At 37.7% G+C, this 25,822-nt stretch overlaps 1 protein-coding gene across 2 annotated transcripts in view; it reads left to right on the top strand.

The window, feature by feature from the left end:
- Nucleotides 1-24,516, top strand: part of LOC105704084 (ATP-binding cassette sub-family G member 1) — a 28,071-nt gene extending 3,555 nt beyond the window's left edge. Inside the window, exons 1-10 of one of the 2 annotated variants that reach the window (XM_012432978.2) lie at nt 2,913-3,012; nt 8,940-9,349; nt 13,276-13,393; nt 15,247-15,442; nt 15,812-15,959; nt 17,544-17,783; nt 18,436-18,552; nt 19,461-19,718; nt 20,286-20,542; nt 20,738-24,516. In XM_012432978.2, the coding sequence (XP_012288401.1) occupies nt 9,124-9,349; nt 13,276-13,393; nt 15,247-15,442; nt 15,812-15,959; nt 17,544-17,783; nt 18,436-18,552; nt 19,461-19,718; nt 20,286-20,542; nt 20,738-21,076 (1,899 nt within the window). In that variant the 5' untranslated portion in view covers nt 2,913-3,012; nt 8,940-9,123 and the 3' untranslated portion in view covers nt 21,077-24,516. Of the gene's footprint in view, nt 1-2,912; nt 3,013-8,939; nt 9,350-13,275; nt 13,394-15,246; nt 15,443-15,811; nt 15,960-17,543; nt 17,784-18,435; nt 18,553-19,460; nt 19,719-20,285; nt 20,543-20,737 lie in introns of those variants that run through there. The other variant, XM_012432977.2, reaches the window with a different exon arrangement.
- Nucleotides 24,517-25,822: the final 1,306 nt, after the last annotated feature.

The raw sequence follows: 25,822 nt of genomic DNA, 5'->3' as shown, positions 1-25,822 counted from the left end.
CCCGTACACATTGAAATAGGTTTTTTACTAATTAATTCTTTTTGTCGATTTTCATGTATGAAATGTCAGCAGAAAATTGGGGTTATCTTTACATTAAAATCCGGAGAAAAATATTATATATAACCGTACGTCATTCTATATAATAATGTATTCTTTCGTATATCACGTCAATCTCTAACTTTTTGTTTTGCAAACTCAAAAGCTTTTTTTAATTATCTACAGCAAATGATGATAAACTTATCAAGTCAAGGGCTCACCGGAAGTTGTATGAAAACTTCCCAATTCACGAAAACCTCAGCGTTTTCTTTCGTTATTAATTTACTTTATAGTAACGGTACGGAATTAGCTGTTTTTCTTCGAGTACGCGGTTAAAAGAATTGATAAAATTCATTCCCTCTTATTCAGACAACCCAACGATGACTTAATAATGTCTAAAAGATTATGGATTTTTCAAAACGTCATCTTTTGGTCGTAATATGTAGTCGACAAAAAAAAAAGACGATGTCTTTATGCTACATATTTTAACGTGTTTCAGTTCAGACTAAAATATGACGATTCGTCATCTTTCAGCCCGGATTAAAGGATGAGAAAATTCAGAAATTTTTTCGTTGGCTTACGTTCGATGCAGTTTCGTTGACCTCGGAGTGGTAGTTTTCCATAATCTCTCCTTCTTCCAACACTCACTCTCGGAGGCAAGACGGTTACCTCTTGACGTGAACCTGGAGTGTAGGCATTTAAAACAGTGGAAGGGGGCATTACGATGAAAACGTAAAGATCAGTACGTAACAGGTCTTATATACGAACGAACCACTGGCTGGACCGCTTGCTAGAGAGCTAGGCCGGTGACATCTATCGGTCCCGTCGAAACTAATCGGCAAGGCTCTTTCATCATAGCGAGACCATTAAGAAGTTTATATTAGAGTCATATTTCATCTAATGTTCGAATAACGGTAAATATATTTTGGTTACACACATTTTTTTTATCATATTTGAGGGAACGGCGAATATTCCAGCATGAATTACTATATTTTTGGTTAATGCAGTTCCCTTTACTATCAAACCTCGCAATCATAACGAACGTAGCTTTGTAACGATTACTAAGATTATAGTAAGTGTAACCTAAAATTGCCAACCGTGGGCACAATGTTATTTTAACATCACGCATTTCTCTCAGGGTACCAACAGCAAGACGCGAACTATACAAATTTGAATGATAAAAAAAAATGACATGGCAAATGATAGCGATCCGTCCGCATCGGAAATTGAGTTTGTCTTTCAATAAAAAGCTTCAATTTTGAAATTATACCCGTACATGAAATTACATCTGAACGAAGTGGCGCTGATGCGATCATCTTCCACTTACTTTCTGACATCTTAGACACCTTTCACTTTCTCTATTGGGCATCCATACAGCGACATCTTTTAGATATCTTTTCGTCGTGTCGAAAGGATGACTTGAAAAAGACAGCAACTTTCAGCGATTTTCAGAGATGTTCCGGTATACCGATGCTGCTGGCCAACGAGAGAAAGAAAAAGTAATTTATGCCTCTATCGTTGATTGCTTTTCATTTGTTCGTACAACTAGTAGAATCGTCCGGTTCCGATGAGGTTAACGTCAGTCACTCACGGCATTACAAACCATTCAAGCTTCGAACGTTTTTGTCCGAGACATAACAATGTGCGTAACGAGCGAATCAGGTTCAAATAGATTGGAGCGTAATTCATTTCCAAGTGTTTATGAGTTTGAGCGTTCGTTTGAATACAAACTTCAGAAATGCAAATAATTCATGTAGACACCGTGAGGAACGAGTTGCGAAGAAAAGACATTGAATGCCGAGAATAATAGACAATGATTATATCGTTGAACTTTGCACATGGAATATCCGCGTTCAAGTTTATGCGCAAAATGGGAAACTCTCGCGTAAAGAAAAGTAAAGTTAATTACAACATTTAATCCGATATGAATTGTGCTTCCCAGCCCATTTCAAGAGGAAAGCATTATATACCACTGGTTGTTTCGGAAAGAAAATTGATTTAATAAAGGAGAATTCAATAGCATATCGTCGATCGCTTGGTTCTCCTTGTTAACCAGCATCTATTGGGTACGATCGTCGGGGGTAAGTATAATTCATTCGCTCTCGATCCCATTTGGAACGTTCAAAAGTGGTATGTCCAATTCCTGTATTCATCGGCAACGTATGTATACATCCGTATCCGTTCTCTTTGATATCTCTTGACATTAGTTGAAAAACCTGTAATCTGTCAATGTTTGCATGACGTAGTAATCAGTTTACCGGTACCTACCGTGTCTCGTATTCGGAATAATCCTCTTGAAGTTGAAACACTTGAAATTAAACGTTATTTCGATTTGTATTCAAACTGTACAGGGACGAACATTTCTTTGCTACTGCAATGTTTTTGGCGTGAAAAAGATTTACATATATATTCACGGGATATTTTTATAATGCATACCATAGACGATCTAAGTTTTCTATGCCTATGTCCTAATTTAAACGTTCACAATAAGTATATTATATTTCATACGGTGCCCGGGATGCATCATAATTTACATAGTGGGGAAAAGTCAAAGAGGAAGCAAATAAAAAATCAGAGTATGGACGACATTACCAGTTCTATCAAGTTGGAATTTAGAACATATTGACATTAAGTATGCGTTGAAAATGTTAGGTTACACGAGGTGTCTTTTTATTTTTCTAAATGTATTATACGGATATTCCACTTCGTGCGGTGCCTGGGTAAGTACGCAATCCACGAACTCAATTTCTCAAGCCAATTTCAGTGTAGATATATCGCGATGTTCGTCATCCTTTATTATTATGAACGCCGCTCGAGGAAAGAGCGGTGGTGGCTCTTCCGAACGAGTCCCTCGTTTCATTTTTCCGTTGACTCGGGAGAGACATGTATCGGTGAATGCGTTGGTTAGATCCTTACAGTTGATACCGCTAAGTATTCACTTAGAGTTACCCTTGTGCTCGCTGCCTTCGTATTCAGGTATCCACAGTTCTTTTACTTTCAATCGAAATATTACGAGAGAGTTTATACAATTTCGAAGTATTATATGCAAAAGATTTGTTAAAAATGGAAAAACTGTTTCGCTTGAAACAGAAGGAGTACCGTAATTATATCATTGCTGTCGTTATAATCTCCCTAACATTCTGTCCACCGTTGCCTGCACGTGGGGACGAATTTCGACCAAACGTCAAAAGGGCTCGATGGTTAAAACGTTAACGTACATAATATATATTATAACATACTTATTATTTCTGTACATATCTCATATAGATCGATTATAGTTTGATCGTGCATTGCGATATATAACATAATATACCGGGTGTCCATAATAGATACTACGGGACATCTTGTATACTCGGAGGAAGGGGGTCTTTATATTATACTTCGTACAGTATTTTTAATGCATCGAAATAAAATAAGAAGATGAAAGTACACATTTTATCATATTGTAATAAATACGGTTTAGTCTAGACTTCGACAAATATGACCGACGTTGACACGACTTTAATAATCGGAGATTTCCAGCCATGCATGCGCTTTGACTGTCCTTGACTCTGGTTCAGCGATAACGCTGGCGAACTTGGACTTTGACAGAACCTAAGAGAGCTTTATCACCGATACTCATTAGTCATCATTCTGTCGACCTTCACGCATGGGCGCATAGTTTCGCGTTGCTTTGTTATCCGTCTCTTTTATCCTATCGAGATTTTTCATTCTTGGATAATACACGAACTATCCTAGGCATTGCACAAAGTAAAATATTTGTATATTACACGCCCAAATGAAGCTAATACGTACAATGGAAACGTATCGTGGATCATCCGTCTGAAAAAAATGTCTTTTGTAAATATAAAGTTCATTTTATGTACGTGGCTACTCGATATATGTCATACATATCTATATAATTTATAGATGAGATTTATATATCCACTTTTGATTTAAAAATATTTCTTATTTATTAATGCATATAAAATATTTAACAGTTCTTAGCCTTTGCCAATGACCATGCACCATCATTTTTAACCACTATGAAAATTATAATACATTTTCAGGTACAGCGAAGCACGGTATACTTGTACTGGACGTATAAAGTAGGATAAGTATAGAAAACTTAAACCATCTATGATAGACGAGATAAAAATCTCATGAAAAGAGATATTTAGCGTGTTCTCGTTTGAATTAAATACAACATTTTATCCGAAAAGAATATAACGTTTATTAAGATTTTCACCAGTTGAGAGCAATTTTGTGCTTTTTTTTTTATTTCTTTGGCAAGAAACATTTAGATTGCCGGAAGTAGTTAAATTCGCTTTGAATGTCAATTTTTCGCGCATTACATGGGAGGACCTCGCAGCTAACCCCTCCCTTTATTGCTAATCACCCAGATAATGTCCCCAAATATGTATAATATGTATTTTCGCATTCGCTACTTTAGATATACACATACTGGGTAGAAAATGCATTTTTTCCTAATACCGGCAAAGAATACTTCTAATAGATTCACGGAGTGGTCCCTGTCAAGAGGTTGTACGCGAAGCAACGACTGATAATAAAGAATTAATACCAATGATTATACCGAAAGACACGATAAGAAAAATCCAATCGTTATACGTATTTCAGCTCAGGATATGATAAAATTATGTGCGTTATTTTCCGAACGGCGTTGTTACTTAATTATGACTTGAACTTACATTAAATGTTAACAATCGCTAACTGACTATCGGTTATCTTCTCCGGCATACGTAAATACGTCTTTTTCGTTATTCGTGGCTTAAAATTGGATACACGGACGTAAGATCGGATGATTTAAAAATCCCGGATGACCAGACCCTCGGATTTGGAGAATCTTCGAAAATGGAACGTTAGATCGAGGGATGTAATAACGTGGCAGTTCTACGATGCTTATGGTGTATGAAGTCATCGTGGTGGAAAACACTTTTTCGAAGAATATCATTACTGTACTAGGGGAGACCGAGGTCATATGTAATACGGGGCAATTGGAACAAACGTTATCAATTTTATCTTTAAACTTAAAATAACGTATCGAGACAGTGGAAGCTTTCCCATAGCGCAATGAACGTCTCACGGTAATTTCATGTTTGTTAGACCAAGAAAAATGGACGTTTTTAATAGGACGCATTTGGCGCAAATTTTATACACCGAAAGTATTTTTGCGACGATAAGGATTACAGTCCGATTATCGGTTTTGATATTAGGTCGATTCAGCTTTCTGAGAAAAGTTCGGTGGTTACCAATGGTTAATATGTTAAATATTAATGAATTTCTACCCAATTACGATTTCGATCCAAGGAAAAGTGAGGTTATATCTGGTTATCGGTAGTCTTGTTTCAATCCTGTCCAAAATTCCTGAGATAAATATTTTCTCTGGTTATTGTCGATTTCGATATTTTATATAACAAAGAACTTATGTCCAAGTATGATTTCGGGTCATTGAGTAAAGGAAGATTTAAAATTCGATTATAAGTTTCGTCCCTGATCTCATTTCTTGCTGACAGTGGAATATGTACATAAAAATGTACAACTACTTGATAATATCGACTCAGGCATCATTTAAATGCACTCGATTGATTGTTTTCATCCAATGGCGATATTTATCTAAAGATTCGCGAAAAAAACCGATCCTGGTAGAACATGCATTATTTAACTTCTAATAATACCCTACATCTGAATGCTATACCTCTTCGGTATTCTGCGACGTAAAGAATAAATTTCTTTTCTTTTTCATAATCTACTCGTTAAGTGTTATTTATTACTGTTCATTATTAACGTTATGGATATAATGTATACAGACGAAATGTTTGAACGATTCACGTTTTCGAAATAACCACCCATGAAAAGCAAAATAAGAGACAAGCATGAGATTTGACTAAACAGAAAATGATAATTTGACATGGTTAAAAATGGTTCAAAACACGCGTAAAAAAAATGTTTGAATTCATAACAGAGGACAGTATTGCTAACAAAGTTATAATTGCACCGATAGCCAAAATGTTTGCAATTGTACGAAACATAGATGTACCCGGAGCAGAACTTCTTTTAGAAAAAATGCTTACTAAATTAGCAAATAAAATTGTAGCAATAGCCGATAAAACGTTATTGTCACCACTCGATAAAATGAGCAATGTACAGTTTGTTGTTCCTAGTAAATAATATTGCAATCATGAACAAAATCCTTATTGCCCTAGTGAAGTAAACAAAATAACAACGGAAACAAAATACGAAGCATGCCATTTAGTATATTATCCAATATGATTCGACGTAGCTGTCGATATAAATACGAACGTCGGGAACGCAGGTATTTATAAGAATCTATTTTACCGACGTTGATAACATTTCTCGACGTGTTTCACCTCGTAGGTTTTACGACGAAGTTCACGTCATGTTGGTATGTATGAGATATGTGGTATGGCATGTGTGTGTTATATTTCCATTGAACTTGTATCAACACCCGCGCATGAGCGTGCATTAGTCGGCAAATGATTCTTTTAATTTACCTGTAATAATTTAGACAACTATTTACGCTGGTATTAAGAAATTAGTAACAAATTGAAACGTTGGTACGTTCATTTGAAAGCGGGTTAATTTTAAAGAGCCAGAAAACGAGCGAGCCGTCGTTTACCTTCCGTGGTGTCGATACATTTGAGGACATCTTCAATAGCTTGTGACCCTTGACTGTTTGTTCATGTATATTTCCTCAAGACGGATATTCACATACGTGCCGGCTATGGTAATGTACGACTGCAGCGGGTCAGTCTTAAACTCAATTTTACACTTTCCGGTCGTTTCTTCGATGTACATTCCCATTCTTACCAAAAGTGTCCTCCGTTGTGTCCAGTTTTTAAAGCTAAAATAAGAATCTGATTGCAGCAACAGTAATTAAATTAAGAATTACGGCGAGTTTCGGTGTCGGGTATGATTTTAACGGTACATATAAGTAAATGCATCAAAGTAACGTAATCTCTACTAAAAAATATGTTAGATAATCTTGCCAAGTACAGAATTGCCGTGAATTTGTGTACTTAATGAACCACTATTTATATCCTATATTTTGCTTTTACATTTAAACGTTCTAAAAATACTAATTCTTAGCTGTAGAAATTTCGATCTTCCATCGATATTGACCGTGGTTTCAACATTGGGCCAATATTGATAATTGAGCCTCCCCGCATTATCTTGGCCTAATGTTAAAAATACCATCGGTACACTCAGCCCAATAACGACCGATGTTTGGATATTCTTTTGTTCAAAATTGGAGTTTCCGACAATGTTTTCGCTGTTTTCGGGAGGTTTATATGACCGAGCTCTCTAAGAACTACAAGTAGATCACTAATTGTTTCATGTTTTAAAGTTTTAAAGTGCTTTAATGCCCACGATCCTATTTTATCACTTGCATACTATCCCTTTAACGTGGCTGTCAAAGTTGCAGGGGGGCTTACAATAATTATTTTCGACATTGTTTGATTCCTCGGAGCAAGAAAAGTCCGATAAGGTGCACGAAAACGTCGAAGGTAAGTTTCTTTTCATTATAAATTGGTCACTGGTATCATTGGCACATTCTTCATTGGTTAACTGTTTATTTTCAGAATCGGTATTACATTTATCTCGTCGTGAAATAGCTCGATATTTCTTGACATCCTCGTATGCATTCATTCTTCTTTTTAAATGTTGCAAACCGACCTTAATTTATTCCTATTTTTCGGAGTAGCGTCAGCAGGTCGGTTCTAAGTTTCACCTTTTTTTAACGAGCACGTCTTCGGAAACTGCGGCTCACTGCCGTATTACTTGGCATTTGCCACCATTGGTTCCAACGGGATTGGTAGATGGCACCCGTGGCTTCGGACTTTCTCGCAAGTGGTATGGTTAGTAGTTTGTACATAAGGCCCGTCACCGTTTTCGAAATTAAAATCGTAATGCTGTGCTGGTTTATCGTTCTAGATGCCGATACTCAACTTTACCCCAAGATGTGCCCTACTACCAACGACAGCCAAGCAAAAGAAGGATAGAAGGGGGAAGGTCTAGCACGCACCACACCATACCTTGGGAATAAATTAACAATGTATCACTAATTAAAATAAGACCGTGTGAAAATATTCTCATTATTACACAAATATAACAAACGTTATTATTACAAAATTAATTTGTTTAATCTATAAATACCCAATATTGGCCCAATCTAGGCTCAGCATTGGGGTATCGCTCTACTTAGCGTATTTCTATTTTTAAGAAATATTGGCCCAATAAAGGCAAATTAGTTGGGGCAAGGATCCGCTGATGTTATCATTTCCACAGTAGGCCACGCTTGGCAATCAAGATTGCGCTAACCATTTTCACTATTGAGCCAATGTTTCGCTGATGGTAAATTTCTACATGGAACAATATTGGACAAAAGTACGGTTTACGAGACTAATCATCGAGGAAAATAATTATTAATTGAAGAGTGCAGACGTAGCTGTACAAGAAAGATCTTTTTCGAAATACGCATGTGCAAAGTAGGTAAAAGATACTATCCTGTACCGGTCAGAAATTGGCAATTTTACATACGCTTTACATGCGTTGAAAATCAAACATTCCGTGAATGACTACCGTAAACTTAACTTATGCTGGAAATCTGTATCGCTCAGAAAATTCATCGTTCAATAAGTGCACGTTACGATAGAGATGACTAAGTTTTCACGTATAACGATGCTAGGAGTACTCGTTGGTAAACTCAAAATTAGTTCTTTAAGTAGAATAAACCAGAGTCACGATCAATGATTTGCGTTAAAAATCGAATCTCGATGTTAGGATTAAAAGGTATTAAAATCTCAATTGGATCTGTTCCATTCGTCCCAATTACCCTCGTATATTTTAATACCGCATTATTAAATTTATTTTTCTTGTTCCAGGTTTTCTCGCAAGAATCGTCTCCGCAAGGAAAACAAGGAACCGTTCGGCCTACCGAAGAGCCCTATTATCGAAAGAAAAAAATTGCGAAGAGATCCCAGTGATGTGCTTTTTTTATACGAGTTAGGCCCACTCATCCATAGGTGTGCCCACTGGAAGATTACGGTCTGATTTACGAGTCATATAATGGCGACGCGCACTATCACGCATTCTACCCAGTCCAAATCGTCCTTGAGCTGCTGCCAAGGTGATCCTAGCAGCCATAGTGACATTCGCACTGCATGTGCGATAAGGAACAATAATTATTTCAAGCAAGAGAAACATTCCTTTCCAAAGAGGCCGGAAATCAATCTAGCCTTCGTAGATATTCGCTTCAGGGTGAAACTATGGAGTATTCGCAACTTGATACCAGGTAAAGTAACGAATCTTATGGGTCCGTATGACTTCGATGAAGTATCACCCGTTCCGTGGTTACGGAGGTTACGTCCTTAGCAGGACATACTCTGGTAGTTTAGTAGTTTGAAAGGACGAGAGCACAAAGTGCAAAATTACAATTTCATCGAAAATGCTAACCACGCGTTTTGAAGGAATTATATTGAGAATTAAAGAAACGCGATTTCCACATCGTGCAGTTCATCCGGTTAAATAAATCACGTGGTCATACCTCGCGTAATATGACGTACAAGAAGCAACGTATGACCCGGGGTATTACAGGAGGGAATCGAGCAACGATAGTTTTATGCCCAGTTCCCCCGACCTCGATTGGATCGTTGGTTATCTAAATTAGGCTTTTGTTAAAAAAATTGCCAGAATCGTTGGAACCAGAATTTGGTTCGAGACAAGTAGAGGATCTTTCGCAAGCTCGGCCCATCTTCATTTTCATTTTAACATCTTATTTCACGAATCCCATCCCCGATCGAATCGAACATTAACCGTCATCGTGAATTCAAAGCCTAGATCCGGTGAACCCGGTTAACCGGGTAGAATAAGACTTTCAACCCCCTCCTCGAACAGCTGAGCTCGAAATCTCGGCATCGCGAAACGGATTAGATTTACGCGTAGCCGACCATTCACAAGTGGCGAAGAATCTCGACGTCAGCACCCCTCGCGTTCGACGACCCACTGGCGCTAAGTGCGTTATCGCGACACCTGAACCCTCGCCCCTCCCTCGCGGCTCAATTGTAGTAATCCCTCCTCGGGTTCTCACTCTCCGCAGATTCCGCCATCCAGGGTGCTCGGGTCATCTCGTTTAACTTAGAAATCTCTTACGCCAGAATTCGAGATCAAATCGTCTAAGTTATATCCGAACGCCACGTAATGTGACGTCGTTAACCAGTCGTATAGTCCATTTGAAGTAAGTTGAAAACGTCGGTGATCGGCTGATACTCTTATCGACTAGAATGCAAGATGCGTCCTTGCAGGGTTGGATAAGCAAAATACTCTAGGTAATATATGTCCTTTTTAACATTAAATTACTACGTATTTTACTTAACAAATTTTATACGTCATGTAAAGTAGATGCACATGGGTCTTTATGTTTCTGCAGTTCTCATTCCGAATACGCTTAAAATACGCAATCTTCCATCGAATGCATGGAAAACTGAATGGAATGTTGAAGCCTGGATCTTTTTAATGGTTTACTCCTACTTGTCATTATTTTTATTATTTTTTTTTTATTAAAATATTTATTTACAAGTGATGTATACTTTGACCGCTTTGAAAAAGTCAAGTTACAGTCCCGCCATCGTTGTCGTGTAATTTATTAGACATTTTACTTGGATTTTCCGTAAAATACTTCCCTTAAGTATTTTACTCGTATGACGCGTCACTGCGCAACCCTGCGCTTTTGTCGAGACGCAAAATCCCACTGGATTCGTGTCAAAGAGGATTAGATGGAGTGGAAGCTTCGCGTATGCTGGAAACAGCGCCATCCGTCTATTTTCTTGGCGAAACATTTGAAAGAAAAGCGCGCTACAGATTGCAGTTTGACATTGACAGGTATTGCTTCGTATGTACGCAAAGAGTTGGCTAGAAGAGAAGGGAAGCAAGACTTGCGAAAGTGAAATTCTGATGGAAAAATATAAAGACAAAACTATAAAGGTTGGGTCCCTCTGCAAAGTTCCTAACAAAGGACGAATCTAAGGCTTCCGTTCCAAGTGTCGAAGGAACCTGTAATGCAAATAATAATAAATACACGTTATACATCGCGTCAATATTCTATTGGAAAATTATTCAGCGAAAAAGATATAAATTATAAATTGCAATAACTACTGGAAATATCATATCGTGACATATTTGTTGCGTTAGAGTACGCGTAATTGTAAAATTGTAAACGACGGTGCCAATGCCTATACCCATGCGGAACAAGATATATATTGTACGTATATAAGATATCTGTCATAAACGTGGACAGGGTGTAACGGAAGTGATAGTGACGGTTTATATAGCGCTATCCTCGTTGAAAGAGGAGTCGAAAAATCCTGTACTATTTTTCCCTGCATAATATGTGCATAAATTTCCTGTAACAACCATTTGGAGCACGGCCGATCGATCGCGTTCCCCAAACGGAATGCATAGCGGAGGTTACACCTAGAACTACCGGGGGATTTGTTTTACCTGTGACGGGCCATCCGAAGCCAATCGTTTTGACCGGGCTTGGTAGTTCGATCGACTCCAAGGAATTTAAAAATTGTGCCGTTTTCATCAACGCGGGCAAAGCTTCGCAATTCGGAGAAAGATTAAGATGATCGTAGGTGCCTTGATACTGACATCATCGGTACCATAGCATCGCATGCTTAGCATTAAATTCCCACTACTTAACCATTTCCTTGATAAAGTGTTACGTCGTGACTACACGTACATCGACGTGACATGAGTGCAACAAGAGGTTACCGTAATGGAAGTCGCAAACAAGTCATTTATTTTCTGTGACGTAAGGGTCCGTCTAAAACTGTATCTTAGTCTTGAATTTGAAACAGACTTTAACCTTGAACTTAAGTCCGGTTTGACAAATGACTTTTTCTTACGGATTTCCTCGGCCAACTTACGCATTAAATATTCTACATAAAGTTTTCGTAAAGTTGAGTATCATTTAAAGACAGAATTAAGTGTAACGTTCCTAGTGTACGATGCATATAAAAAATGTAAATAAAATTAACTGGTTCCTTCTAGCAGGGCTAACCTTGTAGACAACTTAAGATGATATTAAATGGTCAGCCTACGTGTACCGAGAGATTCAATCGTTCGTCAAAGTATTCTCCGAATTGGATGTACCGATTCGTTTCAAATTTTACCACCCTAAAGTAGGTTCTGAAACTCTGCAAAATTTATTTATTTATCACGGACTCGAACCAACCACGGCGTGGTTCGTGCACGTTTTCGTTGTTTGACGCTTCTTGGAGGCTTAGAATCGAAAATGAAAAGTTTCAGGACCTAGCTCGAACAATGTTGAATACTTTAGAAATGCAACATTACAGTGTCGGATAAAGAGAAGTCAGAACTAAATTTTTCCAGACCCAATTTTAGCAAGTGGTTTAATTTTAAAATCAAGTAATGTTATTTCTATATTACTCAAACCATTTCCTTAACTAGTTGCACAATTTAATGCGATAATAAAATCGGCTGTAAGGCGTAGGAGCCTTAAAGGTATTTCGTTAACCACGTAACAACGGTACTCTACCGGTAACATCGTGTAATAAATAAACGAAAGTATGATCAATGCAATAATTTTTCGGATTCATTCGGTCTATTAAACATTTATGGTGAAAAATTATAAAAAAAGATGAATGAAAATATTTTACGCAATCGGCAGTAGCATATTTTCATTGTAATGCCGTTTCTTTTTATATCTTTGTGTTATATAACATAACATTCCCTACTTAAAATAGCTAATTAATTCTGGAATTCTCCTGCATCTACCTCTTTTCAGCGCGTTTTATACGTACTTCACATTCCGAGTTCTAGGAAAATTTAATTTCAAAGAAAATACCGAAAGTAATATTCTTCGTATGATTCATGTTGTACTTAACTTGATCCACGAAACATCTTTACGAGATCTTTCATGCATCACGGATGACGTTCTACTTAAACATCCATTATACATGACATTGTTTTTATAAAACACGTATCTGCTTGTTTTTCACATCGATATCAACATTTGTCCTATAGTTCGTTATATCGTACGAGAATATGCGAATAATACGTAATAACACAATGAATACGCTTTTATTCTAGTCTCATGCGTCGCATTCATTTTTCCCTGCCTCGTGATTGATTAAAAACAGAATATATGTATGTAATGAAAGTCAAGTTATCAGTCATTTCATTCAACTATTTCAGATACCAAAGAAATCCTTCACGGAGTAAGTGGGGCTTTCAAAGCCGGTGAATTGACAGCAATAATGGGACCCTCTGGAGCAGGGAAATCTACTTTATTGAACGTTTTAGCCGGTTTCACGTGAGTAATGTTCTTGTGCAACTATAAATTAGTTAATTAAAATATTCCGTACAATTCATTCGGTTACACGTTGCATGGTTTTTTACTTACCTTTTTCGGTAACAACATGCGATATTACTAATAACTACGTAAATATAGTAGTCATCGAGTGGTATTTTAAAGATGTATTTTTATATCAATCAGTTCATTTCACTGCAGTATCGGTCATTACGTAAACGATAAGGAGATAATAATTGAAAACCGTAAGAAATACCTTTACAGCTACTTACTTTATTCACTTTCTTGCACAAGATGTATAAACTTAGTTCAGTTATATCCTGTTTCGTTGTCGGTACAGAAAGAGAATAGTAAAAATTCATCGAAATGGAAAGTACGAATATTTGACAATGCCCTTCGGCGTGAAAAACGAACCGTTTGAATATCAGATATGTATTGCCAGGGCTTAGAGTGAATATTGACGATGTTCAATACCCTCCACCGCCATTCCGGAGAGTCTCGACCGGATTTTCATTTCATCCGAATAAGTCTAAATATCTCTCATTTGGGTTTTTCAAGGTGATGTGAAAGTAGCATTAAAATTTTCTCCGAAGTGGGTGTATCGAATTGTCTCAAACTCGACTATGTGAATATGGAGGCTACAAGGAAGGTTCTGAAACTCATGAAATTTCAATTTTAAGTTAATACGTTTATAGCTATTTTCAAGAATTTTAATAACAAATGAAATCACGCGAGTTTCAAGACTTACCTTAGGGCTTATTTATTGATGTGGTAAAATTTGAAAGAAATTGGTACACCCAATTGGGAGAAATGTTTCATGAACGATTGACCCCTAAGACTCCACTTTCACGTTCCCCTAAGTACAGGCAGGAGAAGGTCGTCCGAACCCTCGTAAAACTATGGCTCTTGTAAACCCCGTCATATCGGAAGCACCGATACATTTGGGTCAATTTCTGTCCTGACTGGCCTGGGCGTTTTATCGCTGACAATTTATTTATAAATTTTTGTCGCCCTTGTATCGGTTGGCTGTCTCCTCGCGAAGAGTGGAGTGGTTTCCTAAATGCGATAACGCGCGAAGGAGAAAAATTCTGACTTGAAAAGGAGTCCTAATTTTTAACCCTAGCCTTTCAACGGAGGTTCGTACCGATGCTAGTTCTTAGGGCTATGGAGCCATTACGTTTCACGAAAAGAATAGTAGGCTTCACCCTGTTGCTTATTTTAGCAAACACCCAACGGCACCTGAGTTCCGGTACCACTCGTACGAGCTCGAAGCTCTAACGGTCGTAAACGTTAAACATTTTCGACATTTTCGACATTTTCTCGTTCAGAGACGTTTCACAGTTGTCAGGGACCATAATTCTTTGAATGCATCCCAAACGAAACGAAATCATACCCCTCGAGCGCACCGCCAGTGGGCGTTCCTGCACGCTTCTGACTTTGACATAGTTTATTGCAAAGTAGTGAGTAAAATTGCCATCTAGATCTTTAAAAAAGAGAGGAAATACTCTCGCAATTATTAAATATTTATCTAGGGGTACATAGTTTTACTACCCAATACTTTTATTTCCCGTTATCGAGTTATAAAAGAACTCCAGGGTGAATAGTTCTTTGCCTTAGACCTTGTTTGCGGTAAAATCAATTAAGCAACTCGTGGTCACGTAGTTGCGCGGTTTCAAGAGTCGTATAATATATTTCATACGTACCGCTTAAGTTCTATTATCATCTCCACCCGTTTTTCCCTACCGAAGGAACGTTGCGTGGATACTTTACCTTGGCTCGTGGATAACCTACGGGCCCATTATTTAATTAACCAGTTTCGTTAACCGGAGAATATTTATCGGCTGTTTCCTTGGTAGGGTTCAAGGAGTGACAGGAGAAATTATGGTGAATGGCAAAGTTCGAGCACCTCACAGCGAAAGTTGGCGAAGAACTTCGTGTTACATTCAACAAGATTCTTTATTGAGACCACGACTTACGGTTGGAGAAGCCATGACGTTAGCTGCCCATTTGAAGCTCGGATACGAGAACACTTCTGCGTACAAACACACTCAAGTTAGTCTCTACAAACGGGTGTCCCATATAATTAGCAACGTCTCGAAAAAAACGATACTTACTTTTTGCATAACTATTGCGCAGGGTACATCTTTACGGACAAATTGAAATGCTTCTATGGAAATTTTGAGAAGTAGTTATGGCAACGTACAATTAAAACTATTTATTGTAATCCTTTAGAACGACAACGCGTACAGCGACATTAAAACCATATCGATCAACATAATGTGTCATGTAACGCTTTATTAGAAAAAAATACAAAGATCATTGATCACGAAGTAATGCCTTTGTAACAAAGCAAATTTAATTTTAACACAAAGAAAACAAGGTTCATCGAGGAGTTTATGTATTAACCATTCTGATTCACAGGTCTTGGAATTATTAGAGATGCTCGGCTTGAGTCACTGTTATGACACATTATGCGGAAAATTATCCGGGGGACAAAAGAAGAGGCTTGACATTGCTCTGGAGTTGGTTAGCAATCCTTCAGTATTATTTCTCGATGAACCCACGACTGGTAATTATACAGACAATGATTACTCGTTATCGTCATTCCTACGAACGCGAAGTATTTAAAACACATCTCATTGATCATCTTGCATTTTTCCAAAATTGATGATACGTATCAAACTGTCGTTGTAACTATCTAACATCGTTTCATACTAATAATAAATATCGATTCAATCCAATTTGAAGCACATATAAGTTGTGCCACCAATTATTATGTACAGTAGATACGCGATGCCGAAGTGAAACATTCTACTCAATTCTGCCGAATTTGTACCCTATATTTATGCACTATAGAAACAGATTTTAAAACTTCCCAGACAGCACATGTACCGGAAAGATGACGAAAAGCTATCCTTTTCGAGTCGTCTTTTCGACATGACGAAGAAATATCTAAAAGATGTCTCCGTATGGATGCCTAATGCAGGAAGTGAAAAATTATCTATAAAATATATGAAAGTAAGCGAAAGGTGGCAGCATCAACGCCATTTCGTATAGATGTAGTTTTATGTTTGAACGTTCTTAAAAAATGGAAGCTTATAGCTCCGGATATTAGTTCGTTCGTATATAAGTCCCATTACTGGGACCCGTTTCTCGAGTTCATACGATCAACTTCCGTATGCGAAGTTGGCAGTTTCGTATACGACTTTCAAACGTTGATAATTGACGTCGAAACGATGTAACATTTTTCATGCGAATTTATTTGTATGCGAAAGCAATCCGTATGAACTCGTGAATCGGATCCTTGCCTTTACTTTTAAGGTGGGGTGAAAGTGGCGTCGAAGAGGTTTCGTTTGGTTCACGAACGATCGAGCCCTCGGATGCCACTTTCGCATCCCCTCAAATCGTTGTGCCATTCCATTCCCTTCCCTTCGGAAGGAGATTCCACTGATTCCACTGATTCCACTGATTCCACCGTTTCAAGTCCACGTCAAGAGGTAACCGTCTGTGCCGGGAAGAGGGAGAGAAAATCGAAAGCTACCCTCCGAAGTCGACGAAAAGATGTACGAATTTTCTCATCTTCCGATCTTGACAAATCGTCATCTTTTGGTCTTGACCGAAAGATGCCACAATTCGCGGCATAAGACATCCCCTTCTCTTCTTTTTGTCGACTACATGCTATAACCGAAATATGACTTTTCGGAAAATTCATCATCTTTTAGACATATTTTAGTCGTTGTTGCGCTGTCTGGGTTATTTCAACTGGTGTAACTTTCACCCGGCCTTCAAAGATTAAGTATACATTTACTGCATCTTTGGTATCGAGCTTGACCAGAGACAAGTCTTCGTTGTTCTTTTATGAATTAGCATTTAATGGATAAGTCCTTATAAATACGTATATTGACTTGAGAACCCTGGTCGATTCGAACTATTCGAGAAAGGTTCAATTCGCGTCGAATTTCGAGAGATAAGGCCCAGCGTTCAATTTGGGAATTTCGTGCCGCTTATCGTCAATGAGTCGGATTCGTAGGGATGAAAAGATTCGGAGAAAAAAAGGATAACGCTCCATTTGGAGATCTCACGTTGATGGTTTAAACCGGAAGCTTACGCGGTGAAGCGAAAGAAAGGGAGTAAAAGAATATCTTTGTTCCAGGTCTCGATTCTGCTTCGTGCATACAGTGCATCGCTCTTCTGCAGAGATTAGCGAGAACGGAAAGGCGCACCATTGTCTGCACGATACATCAGCCCAGTGCTCTGATCTTTGAGATGTTTGACTGCCTGTACGCGGTGGCCGAAGGCCATTGCATTTACAGAGGACCGGTGCGATCTTTGGTGTCTCATTTAGCATCCATAGGCGCTCATTGCCCACCGTATCATAACCCCGCTGATTTTTGTAAGTCGTTCCTCAAATTAGCAGTATCTTTCAGTCGCATGTTAATATAACGATCGAGTTGAAGATAGTTGCCTAGTCGTTAGTACTTGGAAGTATGTTGCTCGCCGATGTGGACATCCGTTGTCTCTAATTGTCAAGTTATTCGCGTCAAGACTAATAATGGACGGTGGCGGACAAGAATGTCTTCGTATCACCGCCCGGCGGTGATAAAGGAAATAAAGTGGATAAGAAATTTCAGAATTTTTAACGGAGATTGTCAGAATGCATTCAGTCTTGGATCGAAGTTTACTAAGAGTCAAGTAAAACGATCCACTTTGTGTCCGCTCTTTTTTCTGCTTTCGCTTCTTAGCACAAATTAGAGGAATGTTTTGAAAAGTTCACACGCTTGTTACATGTAGGCCTCTCTTAAGTTATTAAACCATAATCTAGACGAAATGAATCAAAAATCAAGTATAGCCATATCCTTGACCAATTAGCGGTAGTTGAAAATGAAGATGGTTCGTTATTTTTAAAATATGTAATTTTGTCTTCTTTGCTCAAGAAATTTGGACCAATATAACAAATTTAAGTAACTTTTGTTGTCCGGTACAAAGGTTTGGAGATAATATAATCAAGCATTTCTGTTATATACATATAAAACATCTTATTGCAGTGCTCGAAGTCGCAATCGGCGATTACGGAGTTACCGTTGACAAATTGGTCCTGGCGGTACAAAAGATGTGGAAGGATCAAAAGGAGATTTCACCTGCTCCGAAGCAAGAAAAATACTGTAAGATTTCGATATTAATTTTTATAGTAAAGGTGTACGTTCGTTACTCGTCGCATGGTAGAAAAATATATTGTCAATTATCCAGATATTTTCGTTTCTCATATCGGAGCTTTCAATAATTGTATATTGATCGAAATATGAGAGGATGAACACCATTTTGGTTCTGGCTTAGGCTAACGATAAGCCAGACAATTTTTTTTCAAAAATCAATTTTTTGGAGATGTTAGGATAATTCTTAGGTGCTCAAATTTCAGACAGTTCGGACCAATATCCTTTAAAAAAGCGTCTTATTCGATCTCAGGGGGGTTTAACTTCACTTTAAGCTAGTTTTTTCTATAACATCTGTCGAATTAACAAGTTCGATAAATCCGATGTTAACACGCTGCATACCTCCTGCATGATCAAGATCGGTCGCTATCGAGTTTGAAAACCGAACCTAATACATTGATCCAATGTCTTTTTGATCCGATAAGCATATGGTCCAGACTCGCATACACAAGTTATTCGAGTTGCACGGGTCCAACGATAAAAATATTCAACATTTTTCCGATGGGACGACACAACGTTATCGCGCTGATCGTTCCGATGTCCACTGCTCAATCGCTTTAAGAGGGATTCCCAGTTATAAGGTGCCGTCGGTGCCACCGAAATTTAAACGTTTTGTTACCTAATGACACAATTTTTACATAAAAAATAAAATATATACCAAACCTTATGGAGGTCGATGAAACGAACCGTCGAAACAATTTTGTGAGCTGTAGCATGAACTTAGCCAAGATGGGAACAAATATTTTACTGCCATGTTATAAGTATATTTGACGAGTATTAAAACAATCACGAAATTGATTGGCCGTAATTTACATTGTAAGAAGAAAATCTTACCGATGGGTTGTAATTTATGATTACAGGCGTAGAGGAAACACCGTCATCTGCTGGCTTTCTAGCGCAGTGTTATCTTCTCTATAAACGTCAATTGATGTCCTTGAAAAGAGATCATACGCTGTTGGTGATTCGATTGATGTGCCATCTTCTTATCGGCGTAATCTTTGGTTACCTGTACAGAGGAAGCGGTTACCGTGCCAATGGTGTACTTGCGAATTATGCCTATCTGTATGGATCGCTATTGCTGGTGGTTTACACGGGAAAAATGGCCGTCACTCTTGCATGTAATTATATCCTATTTACTTCGCTAAATCTATAAACGTCCTCCAAAAGTAAATATTAATCCAGGGAATAATAATTGTCCAAACATTAAAAAGGAGAATCGATCTACCACGTAAATAAGTCAAATATTCAGTTCCCATTGGGTTAAAAAATGGACCTCTGCAAAAACACGATCGTGTAAAGAAATCTGGCCAAGTACAGGGACTTTGCGAATTCCCCCCGAAAGAAACTATTTAGATTCCACGTTATACCTCTGCATAAAAACAGGACTTTCATTCACCACTCCTCACTTTTCATGAATCCTGAATCGCGAAAGGAATTTCGGACCAAAACTTTGAGCACGGTATCAGGGGTTGCGATTTATATATAGATTGACTCTCATGCGACGCTTGAGTAGATACGTGTCAATATCTGCAGGAGACAAATGCATACAATAACTCTATATGTATATTTATTATAGATATCGATTTTTTAAATGTAGTACATACCCTGGACAAGAATGATACGTATATGATATATATTTATAGTAGCTTTGTGCGACGTTTGAGTAAGGTTGATTTTTCTTCCAGTTCCACTAGAAATGCAGATCTTGACGCGGGAACACTTCAATCGTTGGTACCAGTTAGGACCATATTATATTAGCATGCTGTTGGTGGAAATACCCTTTCAAGCTGCTTGTGCGACTACGTATTTGGCAGTTAGCTACTGTTTAACTGGACAGCCGATAGAAGCTCATCGAGTTATTTCTTTTATGATCGTAAGCATCGCTGCGAGTCTAACTGCACAAGCTTGGGGCTTCTTCATCGGCGCAACTACACCCGTTAAGGTAAATATGTAATACACATTTTAAATGGGAATCTTTTAATTGGCACCAGTACCGATTTCAGTCGATGCTAATTTACACGAATTAAACCTGAATCTAAATTGTATAGGAAAAGAATTTGTATAAGATTCATATGACATTACGGGTTGTTTTAATCTACTCCGAGGTTGTAGTCATGGCCTGTTTATTTAATTCCAGATTGCTGTGTTTGCCGGGCCTATAATCGCTGTACTGTTTTCCGTTTTCGGATTTTGTATACGTTACATGGATACTCCGGCTGCATTCCGATGGATATTCCACATATCCTATTTTAGAGCTGGATTCCACAGCCTACTGTACACGGTCTACGGTTTCGACAGAATGGACCTAAATTGCGACGAAATTTACTGTCATTATCGAAAACCAACGAAATTTTTAAAGGAAATGGAAATCAACGAGACAAACGTAGTGAGCAACTTGGTGCTGATCGTTGGAATTGGAATTTTAATGCATTTTCTTACTGCCAGTGCGTTATGGTGTAAGTTGAACAGAAGATGAAGCGCTGCCATCGAAATCTCACTTCAACGGTTCGGTATTCTGAACAACGGTTTACCGATCACGGTACTGCTTGAGATTACCACGTTGACTTAATTTAAATAAACGGGTAGAGAACACGAAAGATAATATTAGACGTTACAGCGACTTAACGTCACGAGATCCAGAATGATGTTCTACTATACCGAAGTTTCGCAGAATACTTACGAAGACGGCTGCTTTCTAGAAATTGCGGTTATCGTAATTTCGATTATTATCCCAGTGCGCTACCGGTGAAATTAACACTTCCTCCTTTCCATGACTATTAGTTAACGATACCTCGCTCACAAGAGCTTATTAGCTGAAAAGCGTGGATCTTATCAAGGGGCACGGATTGAGAGGAACGACATTCTCTCTGATAACAAGCCTCGATTACTTAATAACAATATTTGTACCGTTTATATTACTTGTATTATTCGGAGCATCGTTCATCTGCCGACTCGCGGATCGGTAAGATAATAGTTAACTCGTTCGCTACCACGGTCACAGGGATAACAAAGCGATGCGTCGTCACACATATGTGACGGCTGGGAGCGAACGAGTTGAAGGCTATGATTTATAAAACATTTATAAAATGTACTCGTCAAAAACGTGAATCTCTCGGCGATACTACGATATTCTTTGTTACAAGGTCAAGAAATGTCCTTAATTAAGCGCAAGTATTGCATGCGATATACCAGCTAGTAAATGAAACCAGTGCAAAATGATTTGTGGGTATCGGAATTTGTTTTCTATACAATTCTACGGAAACGACATCGTTAAATATGTGAAATTGTAATGCATATTTGTGACGGTATGGAAATAATATGCAGTGTTGGCAGTGATCCGTATGCTAACTGCATAGCCGATACCTATGTGTTCCCGAAGGAGGGAAATACTAAAATATTAGATGACGTGCCCGTAATCCGAGGTGCGTGGTCGCTTTAAATCGTCACGACATTTTTTGGGGTAGCAGTGGGGTATCTATTTAGTATAGAGATCGGAAGCTTTGGTATGGCAATAGAAAAATCAAAATTATCAAAATGTCCACATGCACAGGGTCAATATGAGACAATACGGTAGCATGTGCATTAAGGGGTAACGCCACCTTGGAGGTTTGAACAAATCAATTTTTTGTTTTCTACCTAAATCATCAGCTTATGGCCGTAGATCATGCATCGAAGAAAAAAAAGGTGGAAAGAAAGAAGGACGGACTTCGAAAAAAGGTCCCTAGAGAAGACGTGGGAGGATATTTCGCAGCCGTTGATTTGTAGACGGAATGTTTCATCGTCGGAACGCTTTGTTGCGGAGGCGCTTGTCGTCGGATTGTTGCGTCCGCAGGTTTTTTGGCATTTGAACTTATTCGCTACTTGGAAACGCGTGCCTGGTGGTTGAATTATGTTTTCGATGAATTCTTTCCCAATTAATTGTATTCGATGAACTTCCGCAGACGGTTCTTTTGTTGTATGTATCGTAGAACGAAGCGTGACGGAGAAACCTTGTACGCAAAATTGTATTCGCGAGAAAAGGCGATTCCGCAAATGACCCAGCACGCCGCGATTTCGGGCCCAAAAAATTAAAAAAAGTATTCGTTTACTCCTCATACCCATATACCCGTTGAAACACGCTTACATTCATTTAAATAACGTTATTCATTTAGCCACGGTTCCGTCCCAAACTTAGACATCGTTTTAGGACTCATAAGATGGCGTTACCCCTTAAAGCATTTAACAGAATTATATTCACCTTATTTTAGTTGTACAATATTATTAACTAATCGCACCAACAAATCAGTATATAAACCAATTAGAAAAGAATTATTTTTGTAATCGGTGGCTATTGTTTAAAACTAACTGTTCTATCCAATGCATTATATCTTCGAGTACTACAGCATTATAAATATAATTCGGGGTCAGGGACGAAGTAAAGACATTTGACAATTAGTTATCTTGTTTGAAATCTTTGATTGTGATTTTATTTTCCGTTGGTTTATTTTATTTGAACCGGATTCCGACAAGAAAAACATTCCTTTGTTAGCGAAAGGATCGTTAAGTTTTTTAAAATAAATTTGTGATATTTGCTGATGTGCAGATCGATAAACGAATCTTGATTACCATTTGAATGTAGAACGTTGAACATTTGAAAAAAGTGATAAATTACCGTACTAAATGTTCTTCAGTTAGTTGTAGATATTCATCGATTATAATTTACTGCAGGGATAAATATTTTGTAATTCTCAGATAATACAGGGAATCTCCACTAGTATTTGTTTTGTTGTTGTGTTCGCGTTAATTGATTACTCTATTTGGTTTGTAAATCTGAAAAAAAGGAGCAGCTCATATAGAAAATGATAAAATGGAGATGCCGTATTGTTATCTAACAGGGTATGTTTTATGTACCGGTGTATCCTTCAGACTCCCTGCAACGTGAACGATTTAAAGGATTTTTTTGTAGAATTTACCGATTCACTTATTTTCTAACTTATTTACCAGTGATTCTTTACCATAAGGTAAATAAAAGAGACTATTAAGAATAGCAGATCTGATTACGTATTTTAGATACAAAACAGAGTCAGTCCATAGTTTTGACTACCCCAAACCGATTAATGGATTCCGGATTACAGAATGCGTATTACGTTTGTAATATTAGTAATGATACCATGCGAAGTTCATCCAAATTGTTACTGAATTTTAAATTGTTTAAGTACCTTTGAACTCGTTTTACAACGTTTCTTGGGAGGAAAAATAGGATTCTAATTTGGAACCACGATTCTAATATCCTAAAGGTGTATTAAATTACAGTCGCGTCGAACGTAAGCTGTTACATAATAAAGTAATTAATGATTCGCAAGAAATGTGAAAATAAAGTATCGGTTATGCACAATGCGTTGTCTTCTCGGAACTATAAAATTTTTGCTTCGATCACTTTTTCATAACCGTTAAAAAAGTACGTAATGAAAATATTTAATAATATTGTAAACATTGCGCTACATCACATCCCATAACCTTTTTGCAACATTCTTGCGTATACTCTAATAATTTTTAAGATTTTATTCAAATAAGAAAAAGGCGATAATAATATCTGTAATGAGCTATTCATGAATTTGTTTTATTATCATTATTTATGCAATTTCGCCCGATAAGTTGAAAGTCTAATGAGTACATAGTGCATTCCTGAAGATATCGTGAGATTTATTTGATTAAAATGCACTAGTATATTTAAATATTTTGGGGCACTCTTTGTGAAAGTTGAAAATTCTGAGAATCATCTTCACAGAAAACTCTTCATATTACAGTCACTAATAACGAATGCAAAATTGCATATCAATTCGTCGTAGGCTAGAAACGAAATGTGTTATTATTTATATTTAAAACTGTTGTAATACCCGAGTGTCTGAATAAAAACATGAAAATTCGACGAGAATACACTTTTGCAATTCTATGCAATGCTACAGGAGGCATGTGTGGCTGTCAACAAGATGTAACAAATTTAGATGCATTTTATTTTATTTTGTGCAAAAAAATTGCATAACTATTTGAAAATGTAACTCAAATCGATCGTAGTAAATGCATATTATTCAAGGTCTAGATTGACTAATTAAATTTGAAAACAATACCTGATTGGTCCACCCCCTCCCGGACACTTAGGGAACCCGTCAGGGTCTTCCAATCCTCTAGAAAGCACTTTCGAGAAGAACGCATACCAGACTCAGTGCCTATAGTTCTAATAACGCAAATTGCAATCTAAGAAACGTCGGCAAAAAACGACAGAAGACACGGCATCAACCTGGGAAAACTGTACTTATGTAAATACATTTCCTTTTCAATGTTCAATTGTTTCAATATTTGAATAAGTGATCGATAGCCATGACAATGACACTACTGCCGTGCGATATGATGCCGTTTTTCTTTTCTCCTCTTAGAAACATTTACGTGTGTAAACAAAATCTCACCGAGTACAAGATTATAGTGAATTTGCGTCTACCTAATGAACCTCCGTTCACACCTTATATTACGCTACTACATGCAACAAAACTAAAAAAACGACTTAAAAAAGACGGTACAAAGTAAAAAATTATTATGTAGAAACTACTTATCTACTAACTACTGTAGATATCTGAGTAGTTTTTGCATGGAATGTTTGAGGTCGGCGTAAAAAAAAAAAAACGAGGCGTATCGGTGTCTTCGGTTTTATATTCCGTTACCGTTTGTTTCTGTTTCTTTGCGCAGACTTCATCCTTCCCAAGCAACAAATACTTAGAAATCTACAGTAGTTACTGGATAAGTAGTTTGTACGTCGTTATCTTTGACTTTGTAATGCCCCTTTTCAAGTATACTTTTTTAATAAAAAATTGTTATTTTTCGATTTTCAGCTGTTAATCGTTCAATTAGAGTTTCAAAGTTGTAATTATGTGTCAATAAAAGAGGTCGGTTAAAAGAAAAAAGGAACTCCATGACGGGACGGTTACCGTCAACCGTTCATGATTTCCATTGACTATCTTCAGATTTTATGATCGGATCGTGACGAAATTTACGTGGGACCACCCTTAAAAAGAAGCCTCTTTATGACAAAAAAAGAATGATCAAAATCGGTCAACCGGTAGTTAAAGGTCCCCGTAATCGAATACCGTACCGATTATAATACAGTACGCGAGTTCAACGAAACGTAGAACGAAGAAAATCGTCTAGGACCGAAGACGTTTCGTGCATCCTTCGCATCGAACGATCTTTT

The sequence above is a fragment of the Orussus abietinus genome, unplaced genomic scaffold, assembly GCF_000612105.2.
Source record: "Orussus abietinus isolate OABI.00-Male unplaced genomic scaffold, Oabi_2.0 scaffold84, whole genome shotgun sequence".
NCBI classification, from domain to species: Eukaryota; Metazoa; Arthropoda; class Insecta; order Hymenoptera; family Orussidae; genus Orussus; species Orussus abietinus.
The sequence above is the reverse complement of the archived record's forward strand: the minus strand, read 5'-3'. Positions and strand labels throughout refer to the sequence as shown.